The following is an 18705-nucleotide window of genomic DNA, read 5'->3' on the forward strand; positions in this document are numbered from 1 at the left end:
AAGAAAAAGACTGAGAAGCTACAGACTTTTTACACCTAAGAAATGTCTCCCACGTTGCCAATCTACATTCTCCACATATCCCTTTATTTCCTGAGTCAGCATTTACTGGGCACTTAGATCAAATACTGTCTATAGACATTATCTCTTTCAATTAAAACTCTATGAGGCAGGCTTTTAGACAAGAAAAGCAAGACCCAGATCATTTAGTAAGTGGTGAACATGAATTTTTAACATAGGCTTCCACAGATAAAACTCACCCTCTTCATGCATGATGCCAAATTAAAGGCTCAGACTTTTATTAAAAATGTGTTAACTATGAAGTCTGAATGGAGAAGGCAATGGCAACCCACTCCAGTACTCTTGCCTGGAAAATCCATGGACAGTGGAGCCTGGTGGGCTGCAGTCCATGGGGTCGCTAAGAGTCAGACATGACTGAGCGACTTCGCTTTCTCTTTTGACTTTCATGCATTGGAGAAGGAAATGGCAACCCACTCCAGTGTTCTTGCCTGGAGAATTCCAGGGACGGGGGAGGCTGGTGGGCTTCCGTCTATGGGGTCGCACAGAGTCGGACACAACTGAAGGGACTTAGCAGCAGTAGCAGCAGCATGAAGTCTGAAAGGCTATCTAGTTAACAGTTTTTATCTCTGGGTTGAACTGTTATGAACTTAATTTGCTCCATTCCCTTTTATGCCACCTGAAATTGTCCCTTTTTGAGGGAAGCATGAATTACTACTTATTTACCAAAAATACACCCTTTCTATTCCTGTTTGATACCACTAGAGAATCTTATAACAAATGTGGTTCTCCCAGTAGGCTTTCCTACTGGGAAGAAAATACCCTCCCCGATACCTCAATATTAATATTTACATACAGCTCATAGTTAAAGTTCTGGTGCTTTGGGCTGAATCAAGCCAATTTCCTCTAAGCTAATGATATGAGAAGTCATGTATATGATCCAGTGATATTCAGTGACTGCTGCCTAATGTTAACCTAACTGCATGCAAGTACAGTAAACTATAACCTACTGCTTCCTTTCTACCTATCAAATGGTTCCTAAAAATGAGATCTTTTCAAGAAATGGAAGAGCTCTGAAGATCTTGTCTGCAAGTCTATATATACTGTGTGAAAATATGCAAATAGCTATATAAGAGCTCTCAAAGCAGATTTGATGAGAGTCATGTGGAAATAAGTCCCAGAGATGCCCTGGTGATGAGGAGGAACAAAGGGCAGAAGAGTCAAGAGAGACGCGACAACTAGGTACTGACAGGCAAATGTAAGACAAAAGCAATATACCCTACAGGAAGGTCTGAGAAGCAATCCGCGTGGTCGCCATGGTCATGGTGCCAAGTATAGAAGGGTTTCAATCTTTTTTTGTAAAGGAATTTAACAGATTGTTAATGAAGCTGCAAGGATGAAAAAAATACAGTTTCTAGCAAAGAGGGGTACAATTTTAATTGATATTCACCAGTATTTCTAGTTTCACAGATTCCTTAAATTGGTTTTAATGAAAAAACTTTGAAAGATGAAGTTTATCCAGTATTGGTGATTCTCAATGGAGGGAGTCATAAAATTTTTTCAAAATCCTTTCCTTCTTGAGAAATATATTCAAATACTATTGCTTCTAATATCCATCAAGAAATGTATGCACTATATCCATTAGTTAATTTAGATGTTTGTTCAACCCTGACACCAAAATCAGGCAGACACATCACAAGAAAACTACAGACCAAGATTCCTTATGAATACAGATATAGTAATCCTCAACAAGGTATGAGCAATCCAAATCTAGCAACACATTAAAAGGGTTACATACCATGGCCAAGTGGTATTTATCACAGGAATACAAGGCTGGTTTCAACATATGAAAACCCATCAATAATATACCATATTAAAAGAATTAAGGACAAAACCCCACATGATCACAACAAAGAAGCATATGACAACATCCAAGACCCTTTTCATCAGAAAAATACAAACTAACAATAGGAATGGAAGGAATGTCCTCCAGCTGATAAAGGTTATCTACAAAAAACCCACAACTAACATCATACTTAATGGTGAAAGACTGAAAGCATTTCCCCTAAGGCCAAGAACTAGGGTAGGATATTCCTCTTTCAACTTATATTCAACACTGTCCTGGAGATATGGAGGTAGGGCAGTCAAGAAAAAAAAATAAAAGGTATCCAGACAGTAAAGGAAGAAATTCAACGATCTCTATTTGCAAATAAGACAGTGTTACAGGTGGAAAATCCTAAGGAATCCACCAAAAAAGCAACAAATAAACAAGTCCAGAAAGGTTGTAGGATACACACACACACACACACACACACACACACACACACACACACACACACACACACATATATATTGATCAATATATAAAAAATCAATTGTATTTCTATACTAGCAGTAAATGATCTGAAAATGGATTAAGAAAAGAATTCCATTTACAATAGCATCAAAAAGTTTAAACAGAACAAAAGACTTAGAAACTGAAACTACAAGTGTTGAAAGAAATTAAAGACAAATACATAGAAAGACAGCCCATGATTACAGATTAAAAGGCATTATTATAAAAATGGGAATACGCCTCAAATTGATCTACAGAGCAATCTCTATCAAAATCCTAGCTGCCTTTTAGAAAAAACTGACAAGCCAACTATAGAATTCCTATGGAAATGCAAGAGATCCAGAATAGCCAGAATAATTTTGAAAAACAAGAGAGTTGGAGCTTTCCTTTTTCAAAGCTTCCAACAAAGCTACAGTAATCAGTTTGGTAGCTGCATAAGGATGGACAGATAGATAGATTATGGAATAAAATTAAAAGTCCAGAAATAAACCCTTACATTATGGTCAAGTGATCTTTGACAAGGATGCAAAGACATTCAATGGGGGAAAGAACAGTTTTTTCAACAAGTGGCGCTAGGACAACTGGACATTTAACTTCAAAGAGATTGAGGTTGGACCCATACCTTACACCATATACAACTCAAAACGGATTAAAGACCTGAAGAGTTTAAAGTACAAAACTTACAAGAAAAAAATAAGTATAAATCTTCATGATTTTGGATTAGGCAATGTTTCCTTATAGCAGCAACAGTTTAAAAAAAGTAATAAATTGACCTCAATAAATTAAAAACTTCTGTGCTTTAGAGGACATTATCAAAGTAAATATTCAACCACAGAATAGGAGAAAGTATTTACAAATTAAACATCTGATACAAGACTTGACTTCAGAATATATTTAAGAAACTCTTACAACTCAACAATAGAAAGACAAATCAGCTGAAAATTGGCAAAGGATTTGAATATAAATTTCTGCAAAGAATATGGCCAGTAAGCAATGTAAAGGTGTCATTAATCATTAGAGAAATGCAAACCAAAACCACAACCAGATATCACTTCAGACACACTAGGCTGGCTAAAATAAAAAAGGCAGATGACAAATGTTGGCAAGAAGTAAAAGACTGGAATCCTCTTACATTGCTGATGGGAATATAAAATTCAGCAATGGTGAAAAACTGGCAATCCCTCAAAAAGTTGAACAGAGAGTTACCATATGACAAAGCAATTCCACTCCTAGGAATTGCCATTCAAAAGACTAGAAAAATCTATGTATACAAACGTTCACAGCAGCATTACTCATAGTAACCCAAAGAGGAAACAATCCAAATATCTGTCAACTGATGAATGGCCAGTACTATGGCCACCTCATGAGAAGAGTTGACTCACTGGAAAAGACTCTGATGCTGGGGGGGATTGGGGGCAGGAGGAAAAGGGGACGACAGAGGATGAGCTGGATGGCATCACTGACTCGATAGACGTGGGTCTGAGTGAACTCCGGGAGTTGGGGATGGACAGGGAGGCCTGGCGTGCTGCGATTCATGGGGTCGCAAAGAGTCAGACACGACTGAGCAACTGAACTGAACTGATGAATGGATAAACAAAATATTCATATGACAGAATATTATTCAGCCATAAAAAGGAATGAAGTACTGATAACATGCAACAACATGGATGAATCTTGAAAATATTACGCTAAGCTAAAGAAGCCAAACACAAAAGGTTACACAGTTGTACGGTTCTGTTTACATCAAGTGTCTTGAATAGGCAATTCTATAGAAGCAGAAAGCAGATTTGTGGTTGCCAAGAACTGGGAGCAGAGACTGGGAATGACTGATGATGGGTTTAAGATTTTTTTGACGGTGGGGATGAAAATGTTCTGAAATTAAATAATGGTGATGGCTGCACAATTCTGGAAATACACTAAAAATCAATGTTGTATATTTAATTAAAAAATTTAAACAAACAAAAAACCCTTCAGTAAATATTAGTGATTAGAATGAAAGCATACTTATGCCAGTTTAAAGCATGCGGTAATTCTAATTGTTCAAAAAATGTTTCTATGCTTTGGATTTAACATTTGTTTATTTAAACTATCAGATATCTACACTTTTAAGTAAAAAACAGTGATGCTTTCAGATAACTTATAAAACAGTAAATACTGTCTTACAGGCTTTTCTCTCCTTACTAGATCCTGAAAGACTGCTAAATGCCTTTAATCTTTATATTACCTGCTTCACTAACATTTCCTGCACTGTCTGAATAATGACCAGATTAACAAGTTTCTATCCCTAAGAATAATTAAAGAGTTTAATGTTTTCAAATTAAAGGACATCTTTAAATATGAACTACAAGGTCTCTAAAATGTTAATTTTGGATTCGTCTGCAATCACTTCAGGACTGCTGTTTATGAAGGAAGAGTTTAATGGCCTCTATATTCTTGAGAAACCAAAATTAAGACAAAGGGCTTGTACAAGGAAAAGTTTACCCTTTCACGCTTCCTGAAGTCCCTTCTGTATTGCAGAATGGAGTGTTAATCATGCAAGGCAACCTAAACTTTATTCTTAAATAAAATGTCCATGAAATTCCTTTTAAAAATCTGAAATTAAATCTCTAACAGTGCTTTTTCCTTTTGTAACAGTGGAGAATGCTTATGGATTACCAAATATTAATAATTTTGATCAATTTAAACAAAATTTTTGTCATTTAGAAAAAAGTGATTTATTCCCTGCAGTGCTTCCCCATTTTTGTTTTCCAAATAAAACTGTGAAAAATCTTTGATTGTGCTTTGTGCAGTGCACAGAGTAGTACAGCATCACTATCAAATCAAAATTTTAATTTAAAATAATTCCCCATACACTACAGTCTTTTATTCAAATGAAATAACTTCTGGCCCAAGGAAGAGTAGGAAGAGTTTGCGTACATGTGGTAATCATAAATTGTCAACTGTCATAGCTAAAAATAGTGCCAGCCTGACATGCAGGAGTCATCCAATTACATTTTGCCCCTAATCAAATTCTTACTGAAGCTCTTCCTTGAATAGCCTGAAGTCAAGTTCCAATTCTTAAATCTTTTATCTGGGTAGGAAAAAACACTTAACTAGGTGTTCCTAAAAACACCGATAGAACAAGCAACAGCTAGTTGAAAAATGCCTACTTCCTAAGCAAAAGCAAATATTAAGTACTCTTTAATAAAGTAAGGTGAAGAATGAGAAAGGAAGAAAGGCAGTTAAAAAGGAAATTAATAAATATAAACAAATAAATGTTTAACTATTAGAATGATCTCCAAGCCAGGCTTCAGCAATATGTGAACTATGAACTTCTAGATGTTCAAGCTGGCTTTAGAAAAGGCAGAGGAACCACAGATCAAATTGCCAACATCCGCTGGATCATCGAGAAAGCAAGAGAGTTCCAGAAAAAACATCTATTTCTGCTTTACTGACTATGCCAAAGCCTTTGACTGTGTGGATCACAATAAACTGTGGAAAATTCTTCAAGACATGGAATACCAGACCACCTGACCTGCCTCTTGAGAAATCTGTATGCAGGTCAGGAAGCAACAGTTAGAACTGGACATGGAACAACAGACTGGTTCCAAATAGGAAAAGGAGTACGTCAAGGCTGGATATTGTCACCCTGCTTATTTAACTTATATGCAGAGTACATCATGAGAAATGCTGGGCTGGAAGAAGCACAAGCTGGAATCAAGATTGCCAGGAGAAATATCAATAACCTCAGACGTGCAGATGACACCACCCTTATGGCAGAAAGTGAAGAGGAACTAAAAAGCCTCTTGATGAAAGTGAAAGAGGAGAGTGAAAAAGTTGGCTTAAAGCTCAACATTCAGAAAATGAAGATCATGGCACACGGTCCCATCACTTCATGGGAAATAGATGGGGAAACAGTGGAAACAGTGTCAGACTTTATTTTGGGGGCTCCAAAATCACTGCAGATGGTGACTGCAGCCATGAAATTAAAAGACGCTTACTCCTTGGAAGGAAAGTCATGACCAACCTAGATAGCATATTCAAAAGCAGAGACATCACTTTGCCAACAAAGGTCCATCTAGTCAAGGCTATGGTTTTTCCAGTCGTCGTGTGTGGATGTGAGAGTTGGACTGTGAAGAAAGCTGAATGCTGAAGAATTGATGCTTTTGAACTGTGGTGTTGGAGAAGACTCTTGAGAGTCCCTTGGACTTCAAGGAGATCCAACCAGTCCATTCTAAAGGAGATCAGTCCTGGGTGTTCATTGGAAGGACTGATGTTGAAGCTAAAACTCCAGTACTTTGGCCACCTCATGTGAAGAGTTGACTCATTGGAAAAGACCCTGATGCTGGGAGGGACCAGGGGCAGGAGGAGAAGGGGACGACAGAGGATGAGATGGCTGGATGGCATCACTGACTCAATAGACGTGAGTTTGAGTGAACTCCGGGAGTTGGTGATGGACAGGGAGGCCTGGCGTGCTGTGATTCATGGGGTTGCAAAGAGTCAGACAGGACTGAGCGACTGAAATGATTAGAATGATATTAAATTTTTAGTTTATTTTTCACAATCATAGTCTTCACACTATTACATCCTTATGTTATTTATTAGAAATCACAAGCCTTAAATAAAATTTTCCCAATTGCCAGGAAAAATGACTAGAATTCAGAGTTAATCATTTATTACCACATAGTAAGTTTTTATCTCCACATAATAAGCAGTACTCTTGCCTGGAGAATGCTATGGACAGAGGAGCCTGATGGACTACAGTCCAGGGGTCGCAAAGAGTCAGACATGACTGAGGGACTAACACACACACACACAATAAGCATTCACTTGGCTAATAAGCGACAGGTGAAGGTACACAAAAAGATCTGTTCAGAGTGGGAGTTTAACCTTTCAGCAAAGACAGTAAAAGAAGCTTGAGTCCTATTTCTTCCACCTATTTACCATCAGTATGACCCTGGTTAGATCACTTAACCTAGTTTCCCCATGTATAAAACTGGAAAAATGACAGCCACCTAACAAGTTAGTTGAAAATGAAGTGGGATTTCACACGTGCAAATGCTTGATGAACTAAATACTAAATAAAAGTAATGTCTGAAGAGATAAAGTCAAGTAGCTCAATCAAATATTAAATACAATGCTTTAATGCTCAACTAAGCTCTGATTTTTTTAAAAGGTGAGTTCAGCTTTCTTTGAAAGAAAGCACTGCTAACTTGGTTTCAGTTAGGAAGTTTCATGTTGAAGGGTACCTAGTATTGCTACAAAGTATCTCAACAAAATACTTGGCAAACCAGCCTCCCTCTTGGCCATCTCTCCTCATCCTGTAGCCTGAGTTTCTAAAAGACATTAATTTCAGACAGGTCCTTGTGTCTTTCATCACTAAATCTTCCGTCTTACTCCTGACAACTTAACAGTGGGTTGTCCATCTGAGGAAGAAACATTTTACATAAAATTAGTATAAATTCTATATTTGCCCTTTCCGTAGTAATTTAGTAATCCCCTATTCTGAGCAAGGAACTGCGCAACTATTTTGTATACATTATCACTGATCACAACACCTCTATAAAGTGCCTATTACCTGCATTTTATACATAAAGAAAGTGAGGCTTAGAAGTATTAATATTATTAAACTGTGCAGGGTTACCAACTGAAATTCAGGTCTGACCATGAATGTCTCACTCCTTCCATCATACCACATTTTGTATTTAAAGGAATTTATCTAACCCCACATCCAAGGTCGGGGTGGCAGCCGAGGGGAGCTACCCCACGTCCAAGGTAGGGAGCAGCGGCTGCGCTTTGCTGGAACAGTCGTGAAGAGATACCCCACGTCCAAGGTTAAGAGAAACCCAAGTAAGACAGTAGGTGCTGAGAGGGATCAGACAGACTGAAACCACCATCACAGACAACTAGCCAATCTGATGACATGGACCACAGCCTTGTCTAACTCAATGAAACTAAGCTATGCCGTGTGGGGCCACCCAAGACAGACGGGTCATGGTGGAGAGGTCTGACAAAATGTGTTCCACTGGAGAAGGGAATGGCAAACCACTTCAGTATTCTTGCCTAGAGAACCCCACGAACAGTGTGAAAAGGCAAAAAGATAGGACACTGAAAGATAAACTCCCTAGGTCGGTAGGTGCCCAATATGCTACTGGAGATCAGTGGAGAAATAACTCCAGAAAGAAGAGGATGAGATGGTTGGATGGCATCACCGACTCAATGGAGATGGGTTTGAGTAGACTCCAGGAGTTTATGATGGACAGGGAGGCCTGGAGCGCTGCAATTCTTGGTGTCACAAAGAGTTGGACACTACTGAACGACTGAACTGAACTGAACTGATCAGTCCTCATTTGCTCTTTATCGTTCTTGAGGATTCCATATAGTGTTTCAACCCTAGTTTAAATAACTGAGGAGACGCAATTTCAGTAATACAGATTCATTAATAGGAATGAATCATGTTCTGTTTAAATTGCAAATTGTGATTCCTAGAACCTATCTAAATTGTCCCTCTCTTTGAAAATAATAAATTAAAACTATAATAGCAATACATATAGATAGATGAGGCAACATAAATCAACCACAAAACTGCACATCTTCCTAATAATGTAGCATTTTGTAAGATCAATGTCTTAAGCAACATTGGAGAATTGCTCCAAAAGAGACTGATAGTCCAATAGGCACTTCAAAATAGAATATGTGACCTCAAAAGATTAAGAATAACCAACAGGAAAGTCATGAAAACCCTTGAACCTTTTTTGTAAAAGGACATTATGTATGATCCACTGTGAAAATTCAACCAGAAAACATGTCATTTTGGGTTAACCAATTTCTTAGTAAAAACTATACATCATAAAGCCCCCAAACTTGATTCATCTCTGTTTATTCTAAGAACTTATGCACAGCTGTGATTACAACCTAAATTTTAAGTTTCATAACTGTTAGTTTTATGTTTCAAGATAAAGTCTTAAATAAATTTTTGGCCTGTTATTTGCCATGAAATTTGAGCTTACTTTAAGTGGTTGTTTCTCCTATATTAAGTATCCTCAAGGAGAAAATGTTTCAGTATACTGCAGGAAGGTAAAACTACTATTATTGTTGCTGCCTTCTAAGGAAAATCCAAACTTCTATGAGTTAAGAGAACTTTGAGGTTCCCTAACTAGCCAACCAATTTACTTAATTCATTAGTTCATGTTGTTTTCAACACTTCCTTTAATCCCACATTCCATTTCTAGCTGTATCAAGAGAACCAAAAAATACAGCAGAAAATAGTTCTAACTTCTCACTTGCAATGTGCTGGCATCCACACAATACAAGAAATAGGCACCAAACCTTAGAACGAGGAAAGTGCTGCAGAAGTCCTATTTTCTACTAATAAAAAATAAGTGGGAAACATACTGTTCCATTACTCCAGAAATCTGAAAAGCTTAATAAACTGAAATAGGTGGAAAAGTCAGAGCAAATTACTAGTTTAAAAAGAGAATGAACTTCACTAGTAGGTAAACCTCTATAACCTTACATATCTATTGCATACTCAATATAAATGCTCAATGAATAAATGGCCAATAGTACATACAATGTGTGTGTATGCATGTGTGTTAGTTGCTTCAGTCGTGTCCAACTCTTTGTGACCCTATGGACTGTGGCCCGCCAGGTTCTTCTGTTCCTGGGATTCTCTAGACAACAATACTGGAGTAAAGCCCTCCTCCAAAGGATCTTCTCAATCCAGGAATCAAACCCGTGTCTGCACTGGCAGCACAGATGCAACAGTATTTTAGTGTCTATCAATACCTTACATAATGCTTAAAATGTGACTGGATTAAAAATTTGAGGACAATGAAGCAGACTGAAGTAGATATCATTTATATATTATATACACAGAAACACACATCTAGTAACATAAATAAGCATTATCCTTGATGATGACCCTATGCCACTAGCTATGTAGTGCTGAACAAATAATTCAATCCCTTTAGTTTTCCTGTTTTTCTGACCTGTAAAACATGACTAGTTCGAATAGGATAAATGACTCTTAAGATGTCTTATCTATGGGTAAAATATAAAAATCCTGGATTCACAAAAGTTGCTTAAGTTACTTAACTGCTCCTTTAAGAAGGGGTAAGGTAGGGAGACTCTCTTTTATTTCTCCCATTTGAAAATACATTTTTTAAAATTCCCAAGAATGGATGTATGGGCGTCCCAGGTGGCAGTGGTAAAGAATCCTGCCAACGCAAGCGATGCAGGTTTGATCCCTGGGTCAGGAAGATCCCCTGGAAAACGGCATGGCAACCCATTCCAGTATTCTTGCCTGCAGAATCCCATGGACAGAGGAAACTGATGGGCTACAGTCTATGAGGTTGCCAAGAGTCGGACACAACTGAATGACTGAGCGCGCACGTGCGCGCACACACACACACACACACAGAATGGATATATATGGTTCAAGGACAGGAGTAAACCTGGCTGAATATCAAAGTTCTCATCCTCTCACTCTGTTGCAAAGCTATGCACAGTCAGTGAGAAGACCCAGTAATGAGGCCACCACTATTTCTTCTGCTTTCAAGTAATTTACAGACTAGGGGAAAAAAAAAGCCAATATTTTATACATATACCTGTGTGTGTGTGTGTGTGTGTGTGTGTGCGCGCGCGCGTGCGTGTGCTATGCTAAGCTGTTTTATTTGTGTCCGACTCTGTTGAGACCCTAAGGACTGTAGCCTGCCAGGCTCCTCTGTCCATGGGATTCTCCAGGCGAGGATACCGGAGTGGATTGCCATTCCCTTCTCTGGGGGATCTTCCCAACCCAGGGATCGAACCGGCATCTCTTACGCCTAACCTGCATTGGCAAGCAGGTTCTTTACCACTATATACGTAAAACTGTAACAGAAGGCACAGAATGAAACCCAAGAGATTGGGAGTTCTGAGGAACACTGGATTATCTCCACTTGAGAGGTGAATACCTCAGGAAGGACTGGGCCTAAAACTTGGATTGGATTTTAGACAGAGAAAAACAAGCAAATGCAAAGAATAGGCATGTTGAGGGAATGAGTCCTTTAGTGTGGCTGGAGGCAGAATAAGGGAGATGGCATTACAGAGGCTAGGACTAGACTATGAATGCCTTTCAAAAGTCCAGGGCAGAAGTATGAACTTAATTTGCAAAGTAAAGGAAAATCCCTTAAGTGCTATAATCAGAGCCATACTTTAGGAAGTGTTTGGCTTGATACATAGGATTTAATAGAAAAGCCAGTTAGAAGTTCTGGTGAGGAATGAGGAGAACCCAGATTTGGGTAAACATAGAAAACAGAGAAGATACTTCCATTGCTCCCACTACTTATCCACTCAAGATAATTAAACCATATAAAGGAGGAAAAAATTGCAAATTTACTCTTTTTCAACTCAAACTGGTTCTCATCAAGTAATTTACTTAAAACAGACAAAAATAGCTATCTTAGAAAAGAGTTAAAACCATCAAAAAAGCATATGGAGTATTTAATTTTAGCCAGGGTTTCAGGACAGGTACTTCTATACATTGCTCAAAATAATTTGCATCTTTCTGGAGGGTAGTTTTGCAACATGAATCAAAAGTATAAATACTATAATCCAGCAATTTGGAAATAATTATGAATAAGAACAATAATTTACCTCCAATACTTTGGCCACCTGATGTGAAGAACTGACTCATTTGAAAAGACCATGATGCTGGAAAAGATTGAAGGCTGGAGGAGAAGACGACCACAGAGGATGAGATGGTTGGATGGTATCACCGACTCAATGAACATGAGTTTGAGTAAGCTCTGGAGTTGGTGATGGACAGGGAAGCCTGGCGTGCTGCAGTCCATGGGGTAGCAAAGAGTCAGACACGACTGAGCGACTGAACTGAACTGAACTGATATTTGTTCTAGCACTGCTCATACTTGCGAAAACTTTAGGAATAACTTGAATATTTAACTATATGGGATTAACAGGGCATACTTAGAATACTACATCCATTAAAACAATGTAGAATGTTTTTAAATCAAAGTATTTCCCCATTTAGTGGGAGAAAAATGATTACAGAACAAATTGTACCATACATAACCCCCAAACACATACACCCACTGTTAAAAATACACACCAAAACCACTCTGTGAAGTGATAGCTTCCTTCTTCCACAGACCTTCTAAATTCTCTACAACATATACACACACACACACACAGAGTGTAACAATACTAAAGCAGTAAAAACAACTAGAAAAAATCGCTAATGAATGACTCGACATTGGGTTTCAACTAAGTTTAGAACTGAAAAGCAGGGAGGCTTCCTCTAATCAATAGGTCTCTCAATTGATTAACACCCAAGTTCCCTTCTAAGGATTTTTTTTGGGGGGTGGGTTTAAGTAAGGGGTTACGTAAGGCATGTTTCAAGCAGCAAGATTCCTTCTTCTCTCTACCTAAATGTCAGTATAAGCATATGCCTATATCCACATACTCAGTAACCTTACGCTTTGAAAGAAACTGAAAGCAACTTAGCAACAGTAAAGAGAGCCCTAAACTCCAGAAATGGTCCTAAGTCAATTTGTCTTGCCTTACAATCAAACTAGGTTTAAATGCTAGAAAACTTCTGTCCCCATTCTACACAAACTTCTCTCAAGGTTCACTTACAGCATGTTAACTGCCAAATCCCAAAAGCACTGGTAATAATGGGTAGTGTTGCACATTTCTAAAATTCAACAGGGTCCACAGTCATTCCTCCATCTTCACATTAAATGACTTCTCTGTAGTGTTTTAACCACCCATTCTATTTTCTCTTGAAAAATCTCTCCTTCCTTAAAATCAGGGAACAGGCACTACCATCCTGCTCGGACTCTAACTTCCTGATCCTTCCTGGTCTGCACATCCCCACTATTTCAATAGGTTTTAGGCTTTCCTTACTTAATCTTCTGTTCTTTTTATGCTAATGTCCTCACAGTATTCATCTGTCTCACTTTACATTCAATTCTCAATTAGTCATTCATCATTAAGCCTGTCATTTCACTAAGCTTCAGTAAGTTTCCAAAACAGAACTTGGCATCATTTCTACCTACTTTAGCTCTATTTCTACTGACACTAAAGCACGAGCATTGCCAAACTTTCACTCTGAAATTTCATGTTGTCCTCCAAGTCCCTCCCTTACTCACCCCATTCCCACAAATCTATGTCAAATGTCAAGTACTCTTCTCTAAGTTTCTCAAACCTGTCACCCCCTTTTCATTCTTATTTCAGGCCAAATCTAGGCAGTATTTGCTTTAAATGTGGGCACAAATACAGTCATCCCCTTCTGCCTCTAAGTCCTTCTCCAATTTATCTTATATAGCACCCCAAAACAGTCTTTAAAGCTTCCAAAAGCTCTTCACTCCTTTTATGATAAAATCCGAAGACTCCAGTGTCTTCTGCAATCTGACCCAGAGTATCTTTTCATAAAACCAGAGAACATCAACACTGGTACACCAAAAATCATGCAAAAGAGGAAAATGAAGACAAAAATAAAGTTACGTTTCTTACTCTGGCCAAAATCACACACTAAGAAAAACCACAGAAAGAAACCTGAAAACATAGTTTGGGGTTTTCTAAATGTGTCTGATTATAACATAAATGGTGTTATAACCCTAGTGTCAAGATGCTTAATATATTGCCACACTCTTCCCTTTTACGTTCTGATTTGGTTAGATCTGAACAGGATCACAGGAATCCTTACAAAAAAGAAGGTAATTCTTCTCTTCAGGGAACTTTGAGGAAACCTGACCTAGATCTTACAAATCTTCTACATTCTTTAATCATACCAATCTTATCTTGCAGCTACTATCCTATAAACATTCATTCTGTCCTACCCAGAAAGCTCTATTATACCTTGTTTAGTGGTTAAATCATTCTCCCACCCCACCCAAATCCCCAAATCTATTCCTTCTATTTTGGGCTCTTTAAAAATCTTTTGACTGTCTTAATCAGTGCTTTTCAAATTAACCTCAATGGTCAAGTACTTCATAGATTTCATTTGTTATAAGTATTCCACTAAGAACAATAGAAAACCCAATATGAAAAATATATAAAATAATATAAATTATTACGTGGGGCTTAGCCTGAAAGATAAAATGTCTTCAACACTAGTTAATCAGCAAAAACAAAACCAAAACCAAATTTTAAACATTGAAATCAGAATATCTCATCTCTTTATACCCTTATATATTACCATCATTAGATGTGACAACTAGATGAATAGGGGTGGTAAGGGAGTAGAAAAATATATGTATGGGCTTAAGACTTTTTTGTTTAGTATACCTAGAGAGCTTAGATTAGATTCTTTCCTCTATTGTCACACTTTTCATAAAATGAAGAAAAACTCACTCCATGGTAGTTTCAGCTTCTCACTGATTTCCACTTAAGTCATAACCTCTAATCTGCAACATTAAAATTAGCTGCTGATAAACACTAAAATATAACTTAACAAATGAATACAAACAATAGGTAAAGTTAGTCTTCCCACGCAAAAAAGCCAAAGACAGGCACTAAAAAAAGTATCAGGCAATTCCACTTACATACAAAATGAGGCTCTCCAGAGATATTTCAGAATAAATTTGATTTTATATATAGTGCCTGAAAATAATCAAAATAAATCTCTGGTATAATATGGATTATACTCGATCTTAATTTCTCCAATATCAAAGTATTCCTAAATTAGTTCAGCAAATAAAGAATTTAAGACGTTGTTAAATGGTCTAACATTCAAATTATTAATACAGAGCCTTAATGGTTGCTGAGTAGGCTGTAATGTGACTTTTCACCTATTTTTAAAGTCTATATTTATTGTATTGTTACCCCTACTGATGTTTTTACTTAACAAAACCTAATAAAGCAATTTACTTTCACTTTGTAATGCTAATGGTCAGAAAGATGAATAAAAATCCTTCTCTGCATTAAATTCCTATGTAAGGAAACCATAAAGGTAAAAAAAAATCAAACTATTATTGTTTTTTGTTCTTTAAGTGTTAACTATAAACTCTTTCCAATGTCTCAATATGACCTCAATCTTAAGCTCACCATTTCCCCACAATACTTTACTGACCAAATTTTTAAAGATATTGTAATTAGCTCCATATACTGCTTTTACTATACATTTACCACCAATCCTGCTAACAATTCTGCTATAGAAATACTTTTTTTAATTATAAAACTTGAATGTGGCCAAAAAATTGCTTGTATGGAATGTCTAATCAGACTACTTAAAAACAGCTCTAACAATTTTTAAGGTAATTTATTATAAGGTCAGATATACAGTCTACCACTTTCCTTTTTCCTTAAAATGGCACATTTAACCATCTACATAATAAAATATTTTTAAAATATTCATTACACTCACGAGCTTAAATTCTTACACAACCCAGATCCACTGAGACTTGAAAGGATCTGGGCTTTCAAGGGGGAGGAAAGGGGATCAAGATCACTGATTGGTTAGTACAAGGACAAAGGTTACTGACTTAAATATAGACACACAGTTAAAACTACTGTGTATATATTTTAAATGTTTTAAGACATACAAAATTATAATCTAATTAAAAGGTAACTGGTAATAACTTTAAAGGTTCAATAATATTTCCAAAGAAGAAAACAGGCTTAGTGCAAACACAGAATCTTGCTACCTACAAATCTTTGGATAGAATTTCAACTACACCAAGTCAGCTTTAAAAAAAAAAAAAATACTGAGTCACAGAAAATATGTCATTATGGAATACAAACATGCCTATGTAGATTTATCACACCCAAGTGACCAAATGAAATCCTGTTAAAAGGACATTGTTTAAAACATGAAAGATTTAAGAACAGAACCTAAGCAACGACAGGACTGCAAAGACGAAATCGAGTGCCAGTGAAACAGAACAGCATGACATTTTCTCATACACAGCCAAATGCAAAAACATTTGAAATAGCTGATTTAATCCTTTACTCTTAAACCCTTATTCGACTTCATTTTCAATCCAAAATATATCTAAATTGCAAAGGTTATTCATAGAAATACATTACTGGTCACATAAAAAATGAACAAAAGATTAAAAAGCAGATATACCCTTGTCCTTCCAATTTTTCTTCTGACCGTCCATCTCTTGTCACAATCTGCCCTACAGATGCAATTATCAATTATGCATACCAGCAGAAAAGCTGCAACTGTGAAAATCTACCCCCTGAGACATGAAATACCCGTTTCCTCAACCGAAGCCTGCAGTCTCCTCTGCTGCACAACTGCAGCAGGACTGAAGTCACCTGACGCCTTCTGGGTGTGGAACAGTCTGACGCAGTGCAATCTGTAACTAGGCTACGAATGCCCAGGCACTACCGCCTTCTTCTGTCTGCTTATTGTTCTAGTCTTTTGCTTGTTGCTCACACCCAATGGAGCTACTTTTGCAGGGTGGGGTGGGGTGGGAGGCAAGCTACCAAAAGAAAGGAGAGAAAAGAGGGTTGTTCTGGCAGAGTTAATCACTGAATATATCTGTAATACACTTGAAGACCACATTCGGTTCTTGCTTTTTTTCTTGATAGGGGAATTCTGCTGCTGCTTTCCAGCCTCATTTAAAACTTTAAAATTAATGATTACCTGAAAAGATAAAAATGGACTGATCCACAGAAGGGTAATAGCTTAAATTTCAAGTCTTGCAAATGCATTCTCTTTTTACTTTTTCCTAAATTATCAGCATTTTGCACCCTTATAAGGGTATGACAAGAGAATCTCAAAAGTTAAATTATTACTGTTTCTTGAATATAAATTATTTAAATAGAAAAAAGTTTTTATTCTATTTCTAATGTAATGCTTTTTCTTCTTTTTCAATTACAGAAATCCAGAGACTTGTAAATATACACTTATTCGTAATCACCACCTGCTCCAACTCAATCTTTCAATAAATATCTATTAGGCACCACTGCAGGTACTATTAATAGACTCTTTGCTTGAGGAGAAATATTCACATGCTAATTATATCATTTGCTTTGGGAAAGTGACATAAGACCAAAATAAAATTTTACTGATAAATACAAAAACAAATCAAAGGAATTTCTAAAATTTTTATTATAAAATTATAAAACTGACATTCATTCCAGTACAGAATATTTTATCTTTACTAACATTTCATAACTGGTTTAACTAACACTATCATTTGACTTTAGCAGGAAAGGCAACATATATTTTTAAATGCTTTATATGCTGAAGTATAAAGAATGGAGCCTACGCAGGAAACTACATACTTCAGAAGATTAGCTACAATGAAATAGTATAACATATATATATGTTTTATATATATATATTATATATATATGTATATATATTAGAACTTGCTGTAAAACTGGGGCTGCAAAAAACCTGTGATCATATCAGAAGTGGCCTGAATAAAGAACTCAGTTCCTTTCCCTCTCTGCCTCTCTAACTCCAAACACAAATAAAGCAAGCAATTTTTAAAGAGTCTAGTATTCTCAGATAAAAAGTTAATATTTAACTTTAAATTCTCCTCACTGGACCCTTGGATAATGTGATATTTGAGAACACTGTCACCACGTCATATCACAGCTAAAAATCTTTGGCCTCTTCCTGCAGTAGTTAGAAATCAGAAACTATTCACTAACTATCTAACATTTCCAAAGTAGTATTTTCTAATAATGAATTCCTTAAGACTGAAGGCCAGTAACTACTTTAGCATTAGAATAATGCACTCAAAAACATCGCCCAAACACTGTTTTCAAGTCAGAGATTACTACACTAATGTGAGAAGGAAAAAAGAATTCTTGAGACAAAAGGTATTTACCATTCATATTATTCACATCTTCTGGTACTTGACTTGGTTCAATCTAGGATTTCGGACAGCAGAAGTCTGTATTTTGGAGTAGGCAGCAATATTTAAGCTGTAAGACCTCCCAGGCCACCTCTTTCAAGATAGTCCTCCTTTTCCATTTCTTTCCTTCCTCTAATTCTGAACCCCGAAAAACTCAAGTTTTTGTTTTGCTTTGTTTGCTTTGTGATGTTTAGAGATGAAGGCAAATAAGGTGAGAAAGAAGGGATCATTTGGGTTGAAGTGCTACTCTCTAAATTGGCAGTTGCTAGTATACAATTCTTAATAACTAAAAAAATTCTTTCTACTTTCCAGCAATGGACAACAGGAATTTGTAATAAAAAAAGTTATAGTTACAGAGTAGTTTTACACTTACTTCAAAATTTAATTATTCTGAGTTATACAAAAGTATGAAACTCAACATATGTCCCATTACTGAAAGGGATTAAATTATAACGCTTAACACCATACGCTGTAATATAATGCCCTCTATGGACTAAATTATAGCACTTCAGCATTAATTACTGAATTGAACCTAAGACATGAACAAAGACTGTA

The 18705-nt window shown here is 36.8% G+C and overlaps 1 protein-coding gene across 4 annotated transcripts in view; it reads right to left on the reverse strand.

The window, feature by feature from the left end:
- Positions 1-18705, reverse strand: part of RTN4 (reticulon 4) — a 74572-nt gene that overhangs the window by 19843 nt on the left and 36024 nt on the right. Inside the window, exon 1 of one of the 4 annotated variants that reach the window (XM_070798681.1) lies at positions 16401-16595. The exons of 2 other annotated variants lie outside the window; for them this stretch is intronic. In XM_070798681.1, coding sequence (XP_070654782.1) covers positions 16401-16434 — 34 coding nt within the window. In that variant the 5' untranslated portion in view covers positions 16435-16595. Of the gene's footprint in view, positions 1-11965; positions 12021-16400; positions 16596-18705 lie in introns of those variants that run through there. One more of the 4 variants, XM_070798680.1, reaches the window with a different exon arrangement.

The sequence above is a fragment of the Bos indicus genome, chromosome 11, assembly GCF_029378745.1.
Source record: "Bos indicus isolate NIAB-ARS_2022 breed Sahiwal x Tharparkar chromosome 11, NIAB-ARS_B.indTharparkar_mat_pri_1.0, whole genome shotgun sequence".
NCBI classification, from domain to species: Eukaryota; Metazoa; Chordata; class Mammalia; order Artiodactyla; family Bovidae; genus Bos; species Bos indicus.